The 21,870-nt window shown below is 38.1% G+C and overlaps 1 protein-coding gene and 1 long non-coding RNA gene across 8 annotated transcripts in view; one reads left to right on the top strand and one right to left on the bottom strand.

The window, feature by feature from the left end:
• LOC105475059 (Ras protein specific guanine nucleotide releasing factor 2) overlaps positions 1 to 21,870 on the top strand; it is a 266,180-nt gene that overhangs the window by 124,684 nt on the left and 119,626 nt on the right. For all 6 annotated transcript variants that reach the window (XM_011730009.3, XM_011730010.3, XM_011730011.3 and 3 more), the window contains exons 10-13: positions 2,264 to 2,424; positions 3,727 to 3,793; positions 4,288 to 4,424; positions 19,334 to 19,416. In XM_011730009.3, coding sequence (XP_011728311.2) covers positions 2,264 to 2,424; positions 3,727 to 3,793; positions 4,288 to 4,424; positions 19,334 to 19,416 — 448 coding nt within the window. The remainder of the gene's footprint in view (positions 1 to 2,263; positions 2,425 to 3,726; positions 3,794 to 4,287; positions 4,425 to 19,333; positions 19,417 to 21,870) is intronic.
• The window catches only part of LOC105475058 (uncharacterized), an 86,250-nt gene that overhangs the window by 2,133 nt on the left and 62,247 nt on the right, over positions 1 to 21,870 (bottom strand). Inside the window, exon 4 of one of the 2 annotated variants that reach the window (XR_983114.3) lies at positions 14,014 to 14,133. The exons of the other annotated variant lie outside the window; for it this stretch is intronic. This is a non-coding gene — a long non-coding RNA (uncharacterized lncRNA). Of the gene's footprint in view, positions 1 to 14,013; positions 14,134 to 21,870 lie in introns of those variants that run through there. 2 annotated transcript variants of the gene reach the window in all.

The following is a 21,870-nucleotide window of genomic DNA, read 5'->3' as shown; positions in this document are numbered from 1 at the left end:
AAATACGATTATTTCACAAACCATAGTGTTGCAATTTCTTACTTTTAATTCAGGTGTATACATTTCTGTATGTACCTAATGTACACAGTCTCCTATGTCTCCCTCCTACTTGGATATGAGGTAAACAATTATAGATTAAGCATATTAGTGTATGGTTGCCAAGGAACCATTTATTTTTTTTTGTCTCACAGCTGAAATCCACAGTAATTGCTAATATATGAGCTAACAGTATATTCTCTAATTTCTTTCTAAATTGTATTTATTTTTATGTACTCTATAATTTCTGACATAGAAAATCACTAAATTGCTAGAAGCATTTACTAACGAACACATTATTATTGAGTTTTCACAGCTTGCTTATAGCCTTTCTGAAAATGACTCCCAAACCTATTTGTCCACCAAGCTTATTTGTCCAAGCCTCAGTCTTTCACTCAGCCCTAACTCATGGACCTGATGACTCATGGCCCCCATGGCAGAGCTAGAACTTACTCTCTTCCCATCTGTCTTCTTTCTGAGTCTTATATTTTATGTGGCCAAATCCTCTGGCTACATCACTCACTTCTCACTTAGGCATGACCTTAGGCAATCTGCTTAACCTCAGACCTCAGTTTCCCCATCTGTGAAATGGGAGGTATTGAATCACGTCCTCTGCAAGGCCTCTGGCTTTGATTGCGTCCTGAGCCCCATGAGCAGAGCCTTCTGCTGCTATGACTTGCTCATAGACTTCCCTAACTTCGGCCTCCTACTTTCCCCTGCCTCCAGTACTTTATGTCATTCCTTGCTGCCTGGGCTACCAGCCAGTTTATTCCCACCCACCTCACCTCCTTCATTCACTCTCCTCTTACCCATCCCTTTGTAGGAGTCAAGCCGTCTCCTGGCCCATTGTTCCCCAGTCCCACACCTCACCCAGGACTGCTTCCTTGCTATTCTTTAGGCCCAGAATAGCTGCCTACTGTGTGTCTGTCAAGCATCCCACTGCAGCAGTCACCAAAATAGACAGTGTGAGATCCAGGCGTGGAAACTTGGGTCTCTTGCCACCCTGTACACCTTTCAATCTCTGTTAAAAAGTAGATGCAATTTGCAACATTCATATGTTAATATGAACATTTTGTGACTCAATCATAGTTCTACCAACTTATGTATATGTATTATTTATATGAAGAACTTTAGTGGTGTTTTTCTCCTTATTGAAATAATTTGTGCTCATTAAAAAAAATCAGGAAACTAGAAAAATGTATGAAGAGGAAAATAAGGTTGTCTAGAATCTCATCTCTTAGTGATGACTGCTGTTAATGTTCAAGGGTTGGATATGCACTTAATGCTTCTTCTGAGGGTAATATGAGCCTGTGTAAGGCTGCATTTGGGGTAGGTGGTAGGTTAAATAAATGTAAGAAATATGATTATCTCAGGGCACTTCAGAAGTCAGAATCAAGAGGTTTGCAAGAATCTTTGTTAGTACTTTTTGGTTTGATATTTAACTTAGATTGGAATTTTGTTTTGGGGTATGGGGAGGTCGCTATGAGGGTGAAATCTAGAAGTAATCAAAGGCAATGTTGGTATTATAAAGTCTGTATAGCTTCTTACATTAAATGGAAGGTAGTTTTGCTCATAGTAGTATACTGGGTATAGATTTTATGTGGTTTATTTTCTGTTTAGATTCTACAAATAATTTTTATCACACATAATTTAAATGTAACTTGAAATAGGTGTCCTTTAAAAATAGTTCTTAGCTGAATTTCCCTGAATTATATAATTTATATATTTTTATAATATACATGTACATTCTATTTTTAAAATTCAAGGTAAACTATATTAATATGCCATTTATCTACCTTCTGTGCTTCAGGAAGAATGCATTGCATTTGCTTTTTGTTATGTTATTATATTACTCTATATAATTATGTAATATGTATGTTATTATTAAACACATAAATTGATTGGGTCAGATCACTAAGGACAGATAGCAGAAGTGCCTCATTCTTTGAATTCAATTTTGCCTTCTTTCAAACTTATTTTCCAGTTTATGGATGAAGAATCAAGTCTACAGTGTTTCACAAAAATATTAGGAACAGTTCAGCCCTTAAAATACAATGCATTGTTTCTTCTGCTCAGACTGGAGGAGAGTTACTTGTTCTGATGATGTGTCACATAAAATCAATCCCTGGTATTTTGGGAAACAGGTCTTAGTGTTTATTGCCATGGACATGGTCCTCACTTGACAGAATTTTAATTGCTGTGTATTCTTCATTTTTGTAATCACCAGGTTCTCTTATTCAAGTACCTTCCGTTGAGAGGGGGAAGCTTAGTAAAGTTCGCCTGGGTTCGTTGTCTTTGAAAAAGGAAGGAGAGAGACAATGCTTCTTATTTACAAAACACTTTTTAATATGCACAAGAAGTTCAGGAGGGAAGCTGCATCTGCTCAAGGTACTGATTTTCCATAACTGTTCCACTGATCTTCCAAGCACTTACAAGGTATTGAAGTTAACTCACTTGTGACTTTCCCGTGCTTGGTATTATCATAAAACAGATTGTCATGATTGCATAACGAGTGAGGTAATGTGCATTTACCAACTCTGCCATTTAATTCATTTTCATTTGAATTCAGAGTAATAGAAATGTATTTTAAGTATGCATCACCATGAAGAAATACAATTTAAATCATAACCTGGACAAAATGATATACTATACTGTATCTGTATAATCATATACAAAGTTGTATACTAGTTGACAACTACTGAGCTACAAAAATCTTGTCAAATCGCTACAATATACCAATGCAATATTTGCTAAATGCTATTTTATCTTGCTCTGTACTAGGAGTCAGCAAACTATGGCCCATGGCTTAGAGCCTGTTTTTGTTAATAAAATTTTTTGTTTTGTTTTGTTTTGTTGAGATAGGGTCTCACTCTGTTGCCCAGGCTGGAGTGCAGCGGCATGATCATAGCTCACTGCAGCCTTGAACTCCTAGGCTCAAGCAGTCCTCCTGCCTCAGCTTCCTAAGCTGCTGGGACCACAGACATGTACTGCCATGCCCATCTAATCTTTGAAAAAATTTTCATAGAGACAATGTCTTGCTATGTTGCTATGACTCCTGGCGTCAAGTGATCCTCCTGCCTTGGCCTCCCAAAGTGCTAGAATTCCAAGTGTGAGCCACTGTGCCTGGCCTGTTAATAAAGTTTTATTGGAACTCAGCCACGCTCATGTCTTTGTGTCTGTGACTGCTTTTATGCTAAAGTGGCAGATCTGAGTAGTTGTGACAGAGATCATATGACTTGCAGAGCCTAAAATATTTACTATCTGACCCGTTACAGAAAAAGTTTGCCTATCTATACCCTTTTTTATTATTGCTTACAAATATTATTCAACACCATGATGACAGCTTTCTACTGCTTCAGCCGCATCCTGGTTGGTGAGTTCAGCCCTTTGCTAAGCTGCATTACTCTCTAAAGCCACTGTGGTGCCATCTAAGTCCCCCATCAGCTGACTTGCTAAATTGTATAAACAACTGAGTGGGAGTGGGTTGAAAAGGAAGAATTTTACTGAAGTTAAATGAGTTCACTTCCTTTTGCACATCTAAGCTTAATTTTGGACTCTATGAAAAATTATTTATGATGCAGAATTGCTATGCTTTCTTCTATGGCAACTTGAATATAGTGTTTACAAATCAGAGCTTCCCAGTCTACACAAGACCTTCAGTGTCTTAATGAAAAATTGGTTTGTTTCCAGACAGGTGGGGTTCTGTCTCTAATAGACTGCACATTGATTGAGGAGCCAGATGCAAGCGATGATGACTGTAAGTCACGTTTGATCACTTAGGATTCTATTAGAATTAGAGGTGGGAGAGAGGCTGAGGACAAACTCCCTAAAGTCATTTATGTATGAACCATTTAGCCCATGGGCCTTGTTAAACCATCTTTGGGAATTCACATTTTACTGAATTTGTTTTGTGATAGTGACTATTAAGTGGCAGATAGAGAAAAAAGAAGAGTTGAATTAGAGTGTTGGAATTCTATAAATCATGGGAATTAAAAAAAAAAAAAAAACAACTATGAAATCAGAAGGAAACTAGGATTGTAGTCTCAAGTAACCTACTGACCTCAGCTTCTTCATCTGCTTATGAGCTTAATAAAGCCCTCTTCATGCCTGAGAAGTACGATATTGCTGAAATGAGAGTCCCGATTTGAGTGCAAATGGATTGTATAAATAGAATGATGTGAAGGCAGTTATCACTCTTTTTTTTTTTTTTCTTGTATTCTCATCTAATTGTTTGACTTACATGTGTTCAAGCTAAAGGTTCTGGGCAAGTGTTTGGGCACCTGGATTTTAAAATAGTGGTGGAGCCTCCCGACGCTGCCGCCTTCACTGTTGTCTTGTTAGCGCCCTCACGCCAGGAGAAAGCTGCCTGGATGAGTGACATCAGTCAGGTAAGCAAGTGGCTTTTGCCAAATTTTTGTTTTTTAAATTTCACAACTTAAACTTTTGGGGATATTTTTTAGAGGTCTTTTATTTTTATTAAAAAATTACACTCATTGCTATGGTCACTGCCATAATCACTATGTATCTTGATAAGCTGTGATCATTATCGTTGTTGTTTGTTCTTCTTCTTAAGGTTAAAATTTGCCTGAAATGTGGTAATTGGATTTTAGTTCCTGGGCATTTTACACCAGTTGCAAATGTAATCAATTGTGTTGAACAGTATTGTTATAGTAATTTATAGTAATAAATTCTCTAATGGCTCCATCGATATTTTGCTTATTTGTTTCTGAAGCAGAATAATGGTGAAAGATACCAAAACAGCCAACAAGGGCTATGGCAGGAAATCATGAATTAAAGAATCAAAAGAGACACCATCTCTAGTATGAAACCTGAAAATGAGCTCCTGTATTTCATATATTTAAAAATTAGGGAACAGAATTGTTTACCTTTCCTTGATCAGCAGCGCCCAGTTAGGGAATTGTTCCATTTATTTAGGAAATAATATGATTTAGAATATGCCAAAACTAGTCATGATTGAACTTGGGCATTCTTATTCAAGCTCCATATGAATTTTCGCTTTGTAGGGGAAAAGTGTTGCTATGTAAGAAAAATATTTTTTAAGGACTTGATAATTATTTTCAAAGTTGTTAACTCAGAGAAACCGGGGCACATGGAAAAGATATATATTGTAGTTTTCATACTTTTTTTGGGAAGAGCTCATAGTAATTTATATGTAAGACTTAAGTGGAAACATGAATTCTATCATAGTTCTTCGGACTTAGTTCTTTTTTTTTTTTTGAGTGACTGAAAATTGAGGTGAAATAGAAAATGAATGTCAATAGTAATCATTTTTATCTGTCAAAGTAGTTTTACAGACTTAATCTCATTTGACGCTTACAATAGTATTCTGAAGGTAAGCAGAGAGAAATTAGTCCCATTTCGCAGGTGAGAAAACTGAGGTCTGCAAATTTAAGCATTTGTCAAAAGCTGCTCAGCTGCATTGAGTCAGAATGTAAACCTAATCTGGGTCTTTTTTTTCTGTTTAGCACTCTAAACATCCTCTACAAGAGTGCCTTATGCTGGACTTTTACTTATATACCCTCAGGATGGCTTCGATGGCAAATAAATAGCTAGAAGAGAAGCCATTTCTTTTCTAGGAAATGGAAATATGGGATCTTCCATTTTTGTGGAATTGCATCCTTGTGGTGATTTATTAGCTCTATGCTATATCAATTAATAGCATATTAAGTTTCTCCCTATTTGTACCACATCTCTTACTTTATGAAACTCTGGATCATTCACTGACTCTACGAACATTTATTGAGGAATCACCATGTGGTGTCAGGTATTGTGCAGGTACCAGGAATATGACTGTGGTTCTTGCTCTCAGGGAGAATAGGCAGGCTCATAGGGAGCAAAAGGAAGGAAACAGCTAAATGCAACAAAATTGTGTGCGTGTTATGAAGCCAAGATATGTAGGAAGAATGAGGAGAATAGGAGTAGGCAAAGGTGTTTTTCCACCTGCTTCTGCCTTCTACCTTATGATATAATTGGGGCCCCTAAGATATAGACTTGATGGAAGCTCAGGTGACCTTCCTTAGCATGACTGGGGAGGCATTGTTAAGAGAGAAAGATGCTTGGAGTGTGTGAATGATTCTGTGCCTGATCCTTTAAAGAAAGGCACCCAGTGCTTTGCCTGTCACTAGCAAAGGTCTAAGTGAGTCTTTCCCTCTGCTTAGACGTTAAGGTAGAAATATACAACTTCCTCCTTATTTCATCAAGATGCTATGGCTATTATGTTGCTTAGCAAAAAAATTGTATTAGATTATATCTTCAATGGAAGGAGGCTAACCAAAAGTTCTTTTTTTTTTTTTTTTTTTTTTTTTTTTTTTTGAGATCGAGTCTCGCTCTGTCGCCCAAGCTGAAGTGCAGTGGTGCCATCTTGGCTAACTGCAAACTCCACCTCTCCCAGGTTCAACTGATTCTCCTGCCTCAGCTTCCCGAGTAGCTGGGATTACAGGTGTGCACCACCACACCTAGCTAATTTTGTATTTTTAGTAGAGACGGGGGTTTCACCATGTTGGTCAGGGTGGTCTCAAACTTCTGATCTCAGGTGATCCGCCTGCCTTGGCCTCCCAAAGTGCTGGGATTACAGGCGTGAGCCACTGTGCCTGGCCAAGTTATATCTTTTTTAGTGATGGGGATACCATCACACGAGATGACTATGGCCGACAGAGTCTTGGCATTGTGTGGCTTTGACACTTGTGGTTTCATTCATTCAACAAATATATTTATGCAGTGCTATATGCCTGGCCTGGCACTGTTCTAGAGATTTTTGACATATCATGAAGAAAAGAGACAACCACAACAAAATTTTCTGTTCTTTTGTTTTTTTTTCTTTTTAGAGACAGGGTTTCACCATGTTGACCAAGCTGGCCTTGAACTCTTTTTTTTCTTTCTTTCTTTCTTTCTTTCTTTCTTTCTTTCTTTCTTTCTTTCTTTCTTTCTTTCTTTCTTTCTTTCTTTCTTTCTTTTAAATTATACTTTAAGTTCTAGAGTACATGTGCACAACGTGCAGGTTTGTTACGTATGTATACATGTGCCATCACAACAAAATTTTCTTAACCTTTTGTAACTTCCATTCTAACATGGGGAAGACCAAAAATAAATGATAAGGGTAATAACTAAGTATATACTATTTCATATTAGAAGGTAACAGGCCAAGGTAAGAAGGATTGGGCTGCTGAAGGTGGGTGGGTTGGTAGAGTTTCTAAATGGTGGTCACCTCATTCTGAAGGAGACTTTTAAACAAAGGCTGTAGGAGGTGATGGAGATACCATGTGAATATGTGATGCCATGTGAGAGGAAACAGCAATTGCAAAGACTGTAAAGTAGGAGGAGGCTGCATGTTTCAAGGAATACCATGAAAGGCAGTGTGGCTGGAGTAGGGTATGTGAGAGGGAGAATAGAAAAGAAAAAGAAAGTCACCGAGGTAACGGGCCAGATCAAGAATGCCTTTCTACACCAATGAAAGGGGCTTTGGCTTATACTCAGTCAGATGAAAGCTATTAAAGGATTTCAGCAAAGGAATGCCATGAACTGTCTTCGGTTTGGAAAGGATTGCTGTGGCTGCTGTGGTGAGGATGGGCTGAGGGCAGAGGGCAGGAGTGGAAGCAGGGAGGTGAGTGAGCAGGCTGCTGCAATAGTCCAGGCAAGAGATGTTGAGAGCTCAGGCCAGCATGGCAGGAATGGAGATGGAGATTAGGGTTCTGAGTCTGGATTCATTTTGAAGATAGAACCAGCAGAGTTTTATTGTGGATTAGAGTTGGGATGTGAGAGAAAAAGGGTGAAGGATGACTTCAGAGGTTTTGGCCTGAGCAACTGGAAGGATGGAGTTGTCATTACCTGAGATGGAGAAATCTGCTGGGAAAAGAGATTTGGAGGTGAAAAGCAGAAATTTACTTTTGAATGTACTGAGTCTCAGAAGTCTGCTAGACATTTGAGTGGAGTTCATAAATAAGCAGTGGGATATAGAAGTCCAGCATTTAGAGGGAGGTCTGGGTGGAAGATACTACATCATTTGGGTGGTATTTAAGGCTGTGAGACTGTTGAGATCACCAAGGGAATATGCGTAGGTAGAAGTAAGAGGGCTGCAGACTGAGAAAGGGGTCAGGTCAGGGAGAATAGTGAAGAGCACCAAGAAGGAACCACCAGTGCAGCTGGAGGACAGCCAAGAGGATATGGTGTCTTAGCAGCTGAGTGAAGAAAACGTGTCAAGGAGGAGGGAGTGGTCACATGTCAACTGCTGCCAAAGGCTGAGTGAAGTAGTGATTGTTCTAGTATACTTAGTGATTTTGCTGGTGTGGGGTTTGAATGGTAGGTGGGTAGGTGGTAGAGACAGAGTGCTGTGCTCTTGACTGAGCCTAGTCTGCTGCCCAGAAGCCTATATCTCAGCTGGCTTCATTGCCTGCTTCAAGCATCTTCCTTTTATAGGAGAAGTTACATATCCATTCATAGAATTAGTCTCTCAAGTATATTTCTGGACATATTCATTATTAATAAGATAAGCTTACTGAATGCTTGAAATGTCCTATTTAATATTTTATTGTGTATATGTGAAAATATGGACACAAAAATGAACTAGAAATATTCCCAACACCCAACACACTAAAATGTTTATCAAAATAGCTTCCACAGATAACCTATATTAGAATTATGTGAGGACTGTTTTAAATGCAGATTCCTTAACCCACATTCCAGATACCATTCTAAACTCCATAAGCTCCATAGATCACTTCTGCACAATTAAAGAACCTCTGTCCTGAAGAATGAACTGTTTCCATCTCTAAAGTCTCCACAGTCTTGCTGTATAGAAATAATTGTACAGTTTGCGTCTCAGTGTATACATACATCATGTTTGCTTTTTACCTCATTTACTTCTTTCTATATTCCTGTAAACTCTTCATATTCATATTGGCTATCTATTATTCATCTGCATTATATTAAATATATTCAACTGCATCAATTTACTGCTTTTATAGCTTCTTCTGAACAATTGAGCATTGAGTATATGAGCTGTTTCCAAGTTTGAGGATTAATATATAATGAGGTGCTAAACATCTTTGTGTGGGAGTTTTTCCTTTCTTTTAAAGTCCCTTGTTGGTGTGTAGTTAGAGTATAAGGCTGGTGTAAAAAGCCTGATCACTCTCCTTATTTCATGATTCCTGGTGTGACAGACTGCCACAATTCCTTCAAGAAATACGTAAGTTATAATTTTACTACATCATCAACAAGGTACCTATGTAATTGTCTTCTAAGTCTTGCCAATGTTGAATTTGTCACATTTATCACATTTTTCTATTTAATGGAAACGTGTTTTTGCTTTCTAGTGGTTTTAATTTACATTTCTGTAATTATCAATGAGATTCACATTTTCTACTATTTCTGTCTTTTTATACTAGATAGTAATTCACTGGCACTACCCTTATAGACTAGGGAAGTGAACATTTTCTTTCTATTTAGATTATGAATATATATGTTCTCCATTATTTTGTCTTTTTAATTGTTGTCACTATTTTTCTTCTTTTCTTTTCCTTTTTTTTTTTTTTTTTTTTGTTTTTTTTTTTTTTTTTTTTGAGACAGAGTCTCTCCCCGTCACCCAGGCTGGAGTGCAGTGGCATGATCTCAGCTCACTACAAGCTCTGCCTCCCAGGTTCACACCATTCTCCTGCCTCAGCCTCCCTAGTAGCTGGGACTGCAGGCACCCGCCACCATGCCCGGCTAATTTTTTGTATTTTTAGTAGAGACAGGGTTTCACCATGTTAGCCAGGATGATCTCGATCTCCTGACATCGTGATCCACCCGCTTCAGCCTTCCAAAGTGCTGGGATTACAGGCATGAGGCACTGTGCCTGGCCACTATTTTTCTAAATCTTACTTTTTCTGGCTTGATTTGAAGCCACCTTGCTAAGCTATTCTGTTGTATTATACTAATCATAGGTAGCTCTTTTTTTAAGAAGAGAAAGTGGTTCCTGAGTATTGCTACAATCCCAGTTTCCCATAAGAAACTCTATAAAACTTAAGACTTTTAGCTTTGCCAAGTCTCTCTCTCTCTGAAGCTGTAATTTTTAGAAGGAACGATTGCTTGAATGATTAATCACACTCTTAGTTACACCAGTAAGGCCATAATTAACTGTTGGCGCCTCCAGCAAAAAGTACAAGTGGCTAATGGTCTCAACCAATAATTCTTCCCCTTTTTCATCTATTTATAGGGAATGATCGGAGGCTGAAGATTTTACTATTTATTTCAATAAAGCACATTCATTTGTGCTTGTCTCACTGTCATACATAATGGTTTATTAAACAGATCCACTGTAATTATGGCTATTAACTAAAATGCAGAATTAAAATTTACCTCTGAGCTTCTTGGTTTGGATAGATGTCCCAAAATATAGACCTGTGTAGACAAATTTGTAGCACACTGGACATGCTTTCTCCCTAAAAATAGCTTCTCAGAAATCAAAAGGGAATTTTCTACTTTAACATAAAAAGGTGAATTTAAAAAATTGACTCTAACCTTTCTTGCCAGTACTTAGAAGTATCAGGAAGGTGGAAAATATGGTAACACAGTAGACCACTGGTCTTTAAATAGGTACTGCCTTAAGTAAGACCCTGAAAAACTCTTGGTGGAGAAGTCACTCTCAATACTTGTCCAAAGACCAGCTGCTTCAAAATCACTTGGGGCTTTTGTGAACATACGTATTCCCAGATCCCATTCCACCCATTACAAACTGAACTAGACTATCTATGATCTAGGAATCTAATTTTGTTCTCCTGTTAACTTCAAGGTTTATTGTAATTCACACAAATTCAAGATGACATTAAAGATATCTGAAACCCTGCTTATTTGAATATATTTCTTAACTAAACGAACTGTATATAGGCATCACTTCTTCCCAACAACCAGGGTACATGCTTATATAACCATAAATGTATGCCACACCTTCCTCTGTAAGTCTGTTCGTATACACACTCACATATACCAATTCTATTATAGTTAAACTTTTTTTCTAGAGCAGAACTCTTTCTTCATTGCAGCATTACTCCAAGTCCCAAATGGAAGTAAGATAAAAGCAGAATGCTCTGGTTGAAATAAAGTTGGTAGACCTAGAGACTCCAGGAGCCATTTTTTTTTTCACATTCCTGTTTGTGCAGCCTGGGGATGTCCCTGAAGTCTGGGGATGAGGAACTCATTTTGAAAACCATTCCCCTATTATAAATATATCATAATATCTATCTATCTATCTAGCCTCTCTCTCTCTATCTCTCCATCCATACATCTATCTATCCAATCATCCATCTCATGGATAGATTAAAGGTTGTGTGCTAATTATCAAAGACCTTTTTATATAACTTAAAATATGACTATTCATTACATAGTCTTTTGAGGTATGGTTTGGATTGAATATATATTTTGTTCTCCTGAAACTTGAGTGAAAGTAAAAATTTCCTTTTATTCCTAAAATAATTTTAAGGCTTGACAATGACTCAGAAAGATTTATGAATGAGACTTGACACTGGATAATGAGATGTGCAGAAATGGTCACATAAATCTCCTCTTTTGAGTTTAAAACATTTATTTCAAGTTCCAATTCTGGTAGTATGAAGGACTAAGCTGATTTAGTCCCCTCTTGCTATAAAAACAGAAACGTTTAACATATAAAATCAGTAAAATTAAAAAATTTTAATGTGTAGGTATATTTACGGATAGGAAGGGAAATCTCTTGTTGCCAGAAACAAGGGAATTTAAAGCCATAGACAAAAGCTTGTAAGCCAAAGACTTACAGACTTGGGAATGGTTTTAGACTAGATATTAGTTCCATGTCCTATTAGTATTAACATATAAAGAGGGCAAAAGTTGGCCTAAGGCCCATTAATCAAGTTCTCTATTTAAAGCCTGGGCATTGAAAGGGTATTCCCTTTGTGAAACAAGAACCTAAAAAACTGTACCCTTTGACCCAAGGAAAGAAAGAAAGAAGTTTGTCTTTGTCTTGGGTTCTGAATTTTTAAAAATCTTCTTTTTAAAAATGAATGTGAGGCCGGGCGCGGTGGCTCAAGCCTGTAATCCCAGCACTTTGGGAGGCCGAGACGGGCGGATCACAAGGTCAGGAGATCGAGACCATCCTGGCTAACACGGCGAAACCCCGTCTCTACTAAAAACACAAAAAATTAGCCGGGTGAGGTGGCGGCGCCTGTGGTCCCAGCTACTCGGGAGGCTGAGGCAGGAGAATGGCGGGAACCCGGGAGGCAGAGCTTGCAGTGAGCTGAGATCCGGCCACAGCACTCCAGCCTGGGCGACAGAGCGAGACTCCGTCTCAAAAAAAAAAAAAAAAAAAAAAAAAATGAATGTGGCCAGACGCGGTGGCTCACACTTATAATCCCAGCACTTTGGAAGGCTGAGGCGGGTGGATCACTTGAGGTCAGGAGTTTGAGACCAGCCTGGCCAACATGATGAAACCCCATCTCTACTAAAAATACAAAAATTAGCCAGGCGTGGTGGCACATGCCTGTAGTCCCAGCTACTCAGGAGGCTGAGGCAGGAGAATCACTTGAACCCAGGAGGTGGAGGTTGCAGTGAGTCAAGATCATCCTACCGCATTCCAGCCCGGGTGACAGAGTGAGACTCTGTCTCACAAAAAGAAAAAAAAAGAATGTGTCTCTGGCCTACAGATTTGAAATCAGACTTATTCACATGGTGTAAATGCCAAACTGAGAAATTGTTTTAAAAATAACTTTTGAATGTTGAAATCCCAAGCATGCTTGCAGCCCGAAACACAAAGCCACTCCATTAGCAACACTTCTACAATCTGGGGCTCATGACATGTGCTCGAATTAAAAATTACAAATCTTGTGAGTAAATTATTTATCATGAGTGAGACTTAGCAGGCATGGATAGCAGTAGAATTAGCACTACAAGAACCTCAAGTAATAGGGTGACAACTTGGAAAAGATCATAAAATAACAAGGCTTAAAGTATAATAAAACTATAAAAGAAAGAAAGAAACCATAAGGAAAGAAGAGATCACTATGCAAAAAAAACCCAGGCTGACCTGTCAAAGAACCACGTAGAAAAATCTAAAACTAGAAACTGTAGGACCACAACATTACATATTCATGAGAAATTCATTGAAAATTTATTAAAGACAGTGGATCAACCATAGCTAGTGAGATGATTAAGAACCAGATAATATATATAGATATATATAATATATATCTATACCTATATATAGGTATAGAATATAGGTATAGCTATATTCTACATAACTATAGCTAGAATGCAGCTATATTCTATATAGCTATAGATAGAATATAACTATATAGAGATAGCTATAGAATATCTATATTCTATATAGCTGTATAGAATATAGATCCTATATTCTAGGAAATTACCTCAAATACAGCAAAGAGAGATAAAGAGATTGCAAATATGAGAAAATCAGATGGAGGATAGAGTTAGAAGGCCCAATATACATTTCTGGAATGAGAATTGCAGAAAGAAAGATTTGAGGGAATAGAAAAGATGCAGTCTTCAAAGAGAAAATGAGTAGAAATTTTAAAAGTGGATGAAAGATACAAATCCTCATACTGAAGAAACATACCAAATTCCAAGCTGCATAAACTCAAATAAAAACCTCATCTAGACACATTGAGGTAAGACTATAGCAGACAAAACACAGAAAGAAAAATCTCAAAAAGTAAAAAGACAGATTGCCTTTGAAAAATTAAAAGATAGGAAAAAACTTTTTCACAAGGAGAAATTTGTAATAGTCACTGTATCTTTGTTATAGCAGAAAATGTAAACATTTTAAATGTATACATATATGAGATCGACTAAACTGTAATTTATGTTTATATAGTGGGATATATAGCAGTTAATATGAATGAATGAACTATGCATATCAATATGAACAAATCTTAAAAGCAATATTGTGTGAGAAAAATACAAGCATCTATATAAAAAATTTAAATGCAAATAATATTGTACTTTATGATGGTCAGATACACAAATATATAGTAAAATAAGAAATCAGGAATGAAAGAAGGACAAGTAGATATCCATCAGCTTCAAGATAGTGATTGCTTCCAGGGTAGAAAGAGCCTATTGGAATGGAAAAAAAGAGGAGGATTTAACTATGTTTATAGTGTTTTATATCCTTTACAGAAAAACGATCTATAGAAAACATGGGAAAGTGTTAATATTAGTTAAGTCTAGTGGCTGGTATGTGGATGGCTCATTCTTTTACGTATATTTGAATTATTTCATAATAAAAAATAAAAACATTAAGATGAAAAATAAAAGTCTATATTCATTTTTGCCTATATCTCTTAAATTTCAAACTATAAATTCCTATATTTGTGAAGAGAGAGAGATGAGAAAAAAATGAAGACCTCTTCTTTCCTATTTCGTAGATGAATAATTTATTTAAAAAATAAATAATAGTAATAAAATTCTTCACCCTTCATTTTTCATCTTTTTTGTGATAATTTTTAATGTATTATTTCCCCTTTCCAATTCTCTTTTGTATAATTACATGGTTTTTCAAGTTAAATATTACTCTAGCCAAAGTAGTACTCTATGTGTATTCATATTAGGTATGAAAAGCCAGATTTATTTTATTTTTTCTCTCTCAAATTTTATGCAGTATTCGGACTAAGCTGTTTATATGTAACACTGTAGCTGATCAAAAAATGTCTCAGTGTGTCTCTTCTGTTTTTCTCCACAAAACCTTTCCAGATCCTGGAAAACAGAAGAGACACACAGCTAAACTCTGGATTGGCACCATAGATGAAGGATGAAGGAGGGGAAAGCACTTGCTTCTTATGTTGGGAACAGGGGAAAAAGTTCTATTTCAGCTCCCTGGAGTGGGCTCATCTCTCACTCCTTGGCACTTGGATCACACATCATGGCTTCTGTTGTGGACTATGGAAGCTGACTGTCTTCCCTGCTCCTACTTTCCACCCTGCAGAGTTTCCTGGGCAAGTGAACTGGGCAGATTGGTCTTGAGACCCCCTTCCTCTTGGTTCCCTCTTTCAAAAAGCAAAAGCTGCTTCCCTTCTGGTCTCCAAGAGGAGGGAAGTAGACAAAGTCAGCCCCCAGGAAACTGCATCTTAAGATACTGTGATTGTGGGTATCCTATAGCTTTGATGGGCTGCCAGGTAGCTCTGCCCTTCCATTCTCTGACTGTTGGTGCAGGTAGGATGACAAGCCCTTTGAACTCATCTCCAGTGATACATTTCCTGGATTTCCAGACCCAATTCCTGTATTCCCCAGGGGTTTGGACTATGAATCCCTAAGAAACGAGTTAAATCTCTGCCTTCTGACCCCCTGTCCAGGACGAGACAGAGATGCCTCTTTATGACCCAGGTCTGTGACTCTGGCCACCTCCAGTGCCCATCCCCACCTTGTCTGGGCTCCACTTAAATAGTGTGGTTGTCTCTGAAGCTGTGTGGGAGCTCTGGGCTGAGTTTAAGCGGTCTCCCCATTACCTCACCTCTGTTCTTGATAGTGTAGTCATTCTAAGGCTGTTGTCTCAGTAACTATGCCATTTGCTTAGAATATTGAAGGAAATTGAAGGAACATTGTCATTTCCCACAGGTCTCACCAAACACCATGTCTACTTTCCCACTTTCTGTGTTGGTTCCCCAAGGGGCTTCCTCATTGTGATTCAGAAACACTGAGAGTGAAAAGAAGTCTAAGGAATAGCTAGAAAGGTCGCTGGTTGAAGGAGCACTTACCCTTGTCAGTGTGCAACCCCTCTCCCCATCCAATCGTTTTCCTCATTACCCCACCCCCGACCCCGCCACATAGCTTGGGAAGAACAGGGATGATGTTAATCCATTTTGTCCCCATCGGGATTAGGAAAGTGAGTGTGAAGTGGCTTGCCTTATTCATCTTCAAAGCTCTTTCATATATTACTTTTCTTCTCTTTATCCTCATTTCCCAGTACTTAGCCCAGTGTCTTCACATAGTAAGTACTTGATAAATGCAGTTGTAAGACAGACATTTAGTAAAATCCCAATGCCATGTAATCAATGCGTCTTCTTGGTGCTCTTGAGAATTCAAAACATTGACTGTTTAACTTTGTTTAAACTCTGGGTGATTGGAAAGACATTTGGCTATGTTTTATTACTTTTAAATATATTTGCATCAGAAAGTTTAAAATTGCCTTATAATCATGGCCATCTTTGATTTTACCTTGTGTTTTTCTCTTGCTCTTATTCAGTAATTCATCAATTTTTATTATTCCTTTCTTCAAAATATTTATGTCCACCCTTTTCTCTTCATTCCCACAGTCTGCCTCAGGGGAGGGATGAATCATTTCATTTACTGACTCAATATTCCAATCATCCCTTGGGTCTCCATTCATTCTCGCCTCTTTTTCATTGAATGAATACCACCATGAAGTCAGTTTAGATCTTTCAGCATAAGGGAGCTGCTTAGAAACCCTCAGTAGCTTCCCATCTGCCTATAGGATAAAATTAAAATTCAAGACTCCCTTCTCCATAGCCTGTCTCCAACTGATTTCTCTGTCCTCTCTCTTACTTTCTTCATTATGAATGCATGCACCAGCCATCCCCATCTCTTATTCTTCCATGTATGTCCCCACTTTGAAACAGGGCCCTTGATGTGTATTTTCATCAGGCCTTGACTGAGAGCTTTCCCATAGAGAGGCAGTGTGACCTTTCTCCGGGCACAAGAAGATAATCTCACTTACTGGCAGCTTGGCTTGCTGGTTGAAACACTGACTCTACATACCTGGACACACAGGATGCAGCAGTTTCAGGATTTGTGGGAAAATACTGTTTCCAACTTCCTGATACTCAAGATTTACACAAACTAGGATAAGAGAAGCAGCATCTCTTCAGTGTGAAGAAGAGCAGCCCGTGCTCTTTTCTTTTTTTTTTTTTTTTTTTTTTTTTTTTTTTTTTTTTTGAGACGGAGTCTCGCTGTGTCACCCAGGCTGGAGTGCAGTGGCGCGATCTCGGCTCACTGCAAGCTCCGCCTCCCGGGTTTACGCCATTCTCCTGCCTCAGCCTCCGAGTAGCTGGGACTACAGGCGCCCGCCACCACGCCCGGCTAGTTTTTTGTATTTTTAGTAGAGACGGGGTTTCACCATGTTAGCCAGGATGGTCTCGATCTCCTGACTTCGTGATCCACCCGCCTCGGCCTCCCAAAGTACTGGGATTACAGGCTTGAGCCACCGCGCCCGGCCTGCCCGTGCTCTTTTCTAGAGAGTGTGAAACCTGTGCTTGCAACCAGACCAGCAGAGGAAGGATGGGCCTCTGGGTCACATTCTTTGGGGTCTACCACAGGGTTGTATGTTTGGAATTGTACTTTTCAACTGTTTATACAAAACAGTTTGCCAAAACTTGTAGTTATTTAAAGATATTTTTGGCCAGGTGCAGTGGCTTACACCTGTAATCCCAGCATTTTGGGAGGCGAAGATGGGAGGATTGCTTGAGCCCAGGAGTTCAAGACCAGCGTGGGTAACATAGCACGAACCTGTCCCTACATTTAAAAACAAAACAAAACAAAAGAAATCTCAGTGTGGTAGCAGCACACACCTGTAGTCCCAACTACTCAGGAGGCTGAGGCAGGAGGATCACTCGATCCTAGGAATTTGAGGTTACAGTGAACTATGATTGTGTCACTGCATTTGAGCCTAGGCAACGGAATGAGAGTGTCTCTAAAAAATAATAATAATAAGATATTGTTGAGGACATTGTTCACTACATTATTCAATATTTCTCTTGATGAGAACCCATGAGATAATTGTCCTGTCTGGTCCTAGACTAGGATTAATTGACCTTCTACTGAAGTATGAATTTCGTAGCTAACACTGAGTCCCTCTTTGAGTTGACTGCTCCATAGCCCTGCTAATTTTGAGGCCCACTTCTGGCAAGTGCTCTCAACATAAAGTTTGTGTGGTGGCTTCATTTCAGGCTTCGTCTTATTGTTTGCCATCCTTTTTCTAAATCACCTCTGATTTTCTCACTTATCTTGACTTTGTCTTATTATATATGTTTTTGTAATCCACTTGTGGGATAAGGTAGAGCGTAAATTCACATATAAGCAAAAATGGCCAAATTCATGGGTCGATGATCATAATTATTCATATGAAAATATAACTCCAAATTACTTCCAGATGCTGTAGCTTAAGGAAACATATTGAAGGGGAACTTAAAAATATTCTACTTTCTTCCTTTATGCTTTGTAGTTGAAGTAATGGCATAAGATGTGAGGAAAACAAAGTTTTAAGGAAAAACAAGTATGAACATGGCTGAAATACTAAGTAGATTGAATAGTCAGAATTCCAGTGATCTAAAGTTTCTTACTTGCATATTCACTCTTTTATTAGAACGTTGGTGTTTAGGGTAGACTCTGAGTTCAGGACCTATGTGAGGTCACATTGCAATCAGCTTCACTGCACTATTTAATTATAGCCACAAAGCACTGTATAGTATCATAGGGACTAGAAGCAATTTTTTATTTTAAAAATGGATTATATTTTTTTTCATTTTCCTGTTTTGTTCAAAGGGAATATGTATAATTCAAAATAAATTCTTCTCTAACCCAAAATAATTGCAGAGAGAAAATTTAAATTGATAAGGCATAGATTAAATAATGAAGGCAGAGAAAATTAGCACAGCTTCCTGAACGTTCCCTTGGAAAAGAGAAAAAGATGATACGAGGCTTTAAGCATGCCAGAGACAGGAGAAATTACACATGGTCCCTTCACCAAACAGCATTAGTATCAACAGGGGCTGCCAGAGGTACTAGTAAAATGTGGGAATTTATTGGCAAAGAATACCTGAGAAGCAGAGGCAGAGCTTACTAGTGACACAGAAGATGAATTCCATCCTAGGAAGCCACTATTTTTAATCTGACTACTCCATACCACCCCCTGGTTGCAGAAAATGAATATAGCAAGAGCAATGATGGTCAGGTCCCAATCACCTCTCAAGTAGTGTTGGAGCTGCCAAAGAATTGTGACAAAGTGACGCTGTGGTCAGAATTCTTGGGAAATACATTCAGGGAAAATACAGCTGTTGTATCTGTCCTCAGGTATTTATCAGGCATTTAGTTGGTACAGTTTTAGTATCTGAATACTGAAGCTATTCATCAGTGTGTAATATTTACCTGCTCTGTGTGTGTGTGTGTGTGTGTGTGTGTGTGTGAGAGAGAGAGAGAGAGAGAGAGAGATTGAATTGATTCCTTTGGCTATAAACGATTGTGGGAATATATGATCTGCCTAGGCTTTCTTGAAGGTTGTAATTGTCAACTTTTTATTTCACAGTGTGTGGACAATATACGATGTAATGGTTTAATGACTGTAGTGTTTGAAGAGAATTCCAAAGTCACTGTGCCACATATGATTAAGTAAGTGTGAGAATCCTTTCCTTTACATTTTAATCAAGATTAAATTGGCAGAGCATGTAAAACCTTGAATAAAATACTGCATCCATAGAATTCTGCTTCTTATTGAGAATATGTTTCTTGACAGGAACACAGTGATTCATATGATTCCATTATAAATAAGACTATCAAAATGGTTTTTCACATTCACAGTTTACTAACTCATAGCATAGAAAAATTGTTTTTTATACTGTTACATATATCTTCACTCAGGACAAAATCCTAAGATGTTCAAGTTGAATATAAAATTTAAAATAGTAGGCCAGGTGCAGTGGCTCACGCCTGTAATCCTAGCACTTCGGAGGCCGAGGTGGGTGGATCACCTGAGTTCGGGAGTTCGAGAACAGCCTGGCCAGCCTAGCCAACATGGTGAAACCCAATCTCTACTAAAAATACAAAAAATTAGCCTGGCGTGGTGGCAGGTGCCTATAATCCCAGCTACCCGGGAAACTGAGGCAGGACAATCACTTGAACCCAGGAGGCAGAGGTTGCAGTGAGCCAAGATCGCACCACTGCACTCCAGCCTGGGCAACAAGAGCAAAACTTCGTCTCAAATAATAATAATAATAATAATAATAATAATAATAACACCCAGATGTGCCAAGTTCAGAGGGTGGACCAAGGTGTGGCTGCCCCATTGGGTATGAATCCTCCCATTGGGTATGAATCATATTACCCAGATTTGGCCATTCAGATATGTTTACATTTAGATAACATGAATCAAGTGGCTTTGCTGTCTACCCACTGCCTATTTATGCTTTGCCCCAGAGGCTATTTGCCTAGGGCTGCCATCCTGCTCTAGCTGTTTTTAACAAAGTAAATCTTACAATTTTCCACTAGGGAAGCTCTGGTTTAAAAGGAAAAGTTATCAGTAACTGTGTGCTAGAGCTGTCTGTATTCATGATTTTGTCTCCATATACTTTTTTGTTTTCAAATTCAGAAATTGTCTTGGGAGTATTTTGAAGCTAACCACATTTTTCATTACTCTCATTTTCTTGGTTATTTTCATTCCAAATTCTAAGAGTAAAATATATTTTTAAAAGCAGTTCTATGTTTATAAAAGAAGTTACTTGAAACTAAAAAAAAGTTTGTGTTTTATGGCTTTTTATGTGGATATTTTGAAGTTTGATCTGTTTATGCTGAAGCAATAAATAACATTAACTTTAGAAGGAAGACTTTCTTATTCTGATAGATATTAACTACAGTTAGCATCATCCCAATGGTACAAGTTTTAAAACTTATTATTATATGACATAAAGGCAGAGTACATAATACTGGTGCCATCAATGCTACAGAAAAATATAAATGATAAAAGGATTATAGTGTTTTACATTACTAGTCAAATTTAAAAATATTTTGGGTAGGGCCATTTTAAATTCTAGGGCAAAATTCATTTTACATTCAATTTTCTAGGTTTTGAATTCAGTATATTTGAAACGAGGTTAGTTAAAATGTTATGATGTTAAGATAAAGAATAAATGTAGAATATTAAGTCAAAAAGTCCAAACTATGACTTAATTTTTGAATTCACATCATTGGGTTAGAGTTTTCTTATTAATTTTCTACCACAGAATTTTAATTTTGATATTTTCCAAAAGGATATATATGATTTTCATTGTTTTTGAAAGCACTTTCTTGGAGGTTAGACAACCATGAAAGTCCACCTGCTTTGGAATTAGAATGTGTAAGTGAGAAAGTGCAGACAAGTTCTAAGTCACTAAACCCTAGGGCAGCTGTATGCCCACTACACATACATTTTGTTGACTTTAAAAATTAATACTGGCCAGGCATGGTGGCTTACACCTGTAATTCCAGCACTTTGGGAGGCTGAGGCAGGTGGATCATGAGGTCAGGAGTTTGAGACCAGCCTGGCCAGCATAGTGAAACCCCGTCTGTACTAAAAAAATACAAAAAAAAAAAAAAAATAGCCACGCTCTGTGGTGGGTGCCTCTAATCCCATCTACTTGGGAGGCTAAGGTAGGAGAATCACATGAACCTGAGAGGCAGAGGTTGCACTGAGCCAAGATCACGCCATTGCACTCCAGCCTGGGCAACAGTGTGAGACTCCATTAAAAAAAAAAAATTAATACGAATGAAGACTTCAGTTTTGTGCCTGATCAGTTGTTGCTGGCACCGAAATGCATCTTTTGTCCCCTACCATGGCAGTTTACCAGTGTCCATGTCCAATCTCATTTGTGTAACCACTTACATACAGACCAGGACTTTTCTGCCTTTGGGTGCACAGAGGTGACACTTAATGAGTTGGAATTGTTCTCCTGTTAGGACAGAAACCTGTATCTTGGACTGTAAAGATTTTCTATTAAATCCAACATATCTATAATACACTAGTTTTATTCCTAAGGCAGAGTGAAGTTTTATATATATACTACTATTTTTTCCCAGCCTGACTGAGCCTGA

This window comes from Macaca nemestrina, chromosome 6 (genome assembly GCF_043159975.1).
Source record: "Macaca nemestrina isolate mMacNem1 chromosome 6, mMacNem.hap1, whole genome shotgun sequence".
Lineage (NCBI taxonomy): Eukaryota > Metazoa > Chordata > Mammalia > Primates > Cercopithecidae > Macaca > Macaca nemestrina.
Note: the sequence above shows the minus strand (reverse complement) of the source record. Positions and strands in the feature narration are given on the sequence as shown.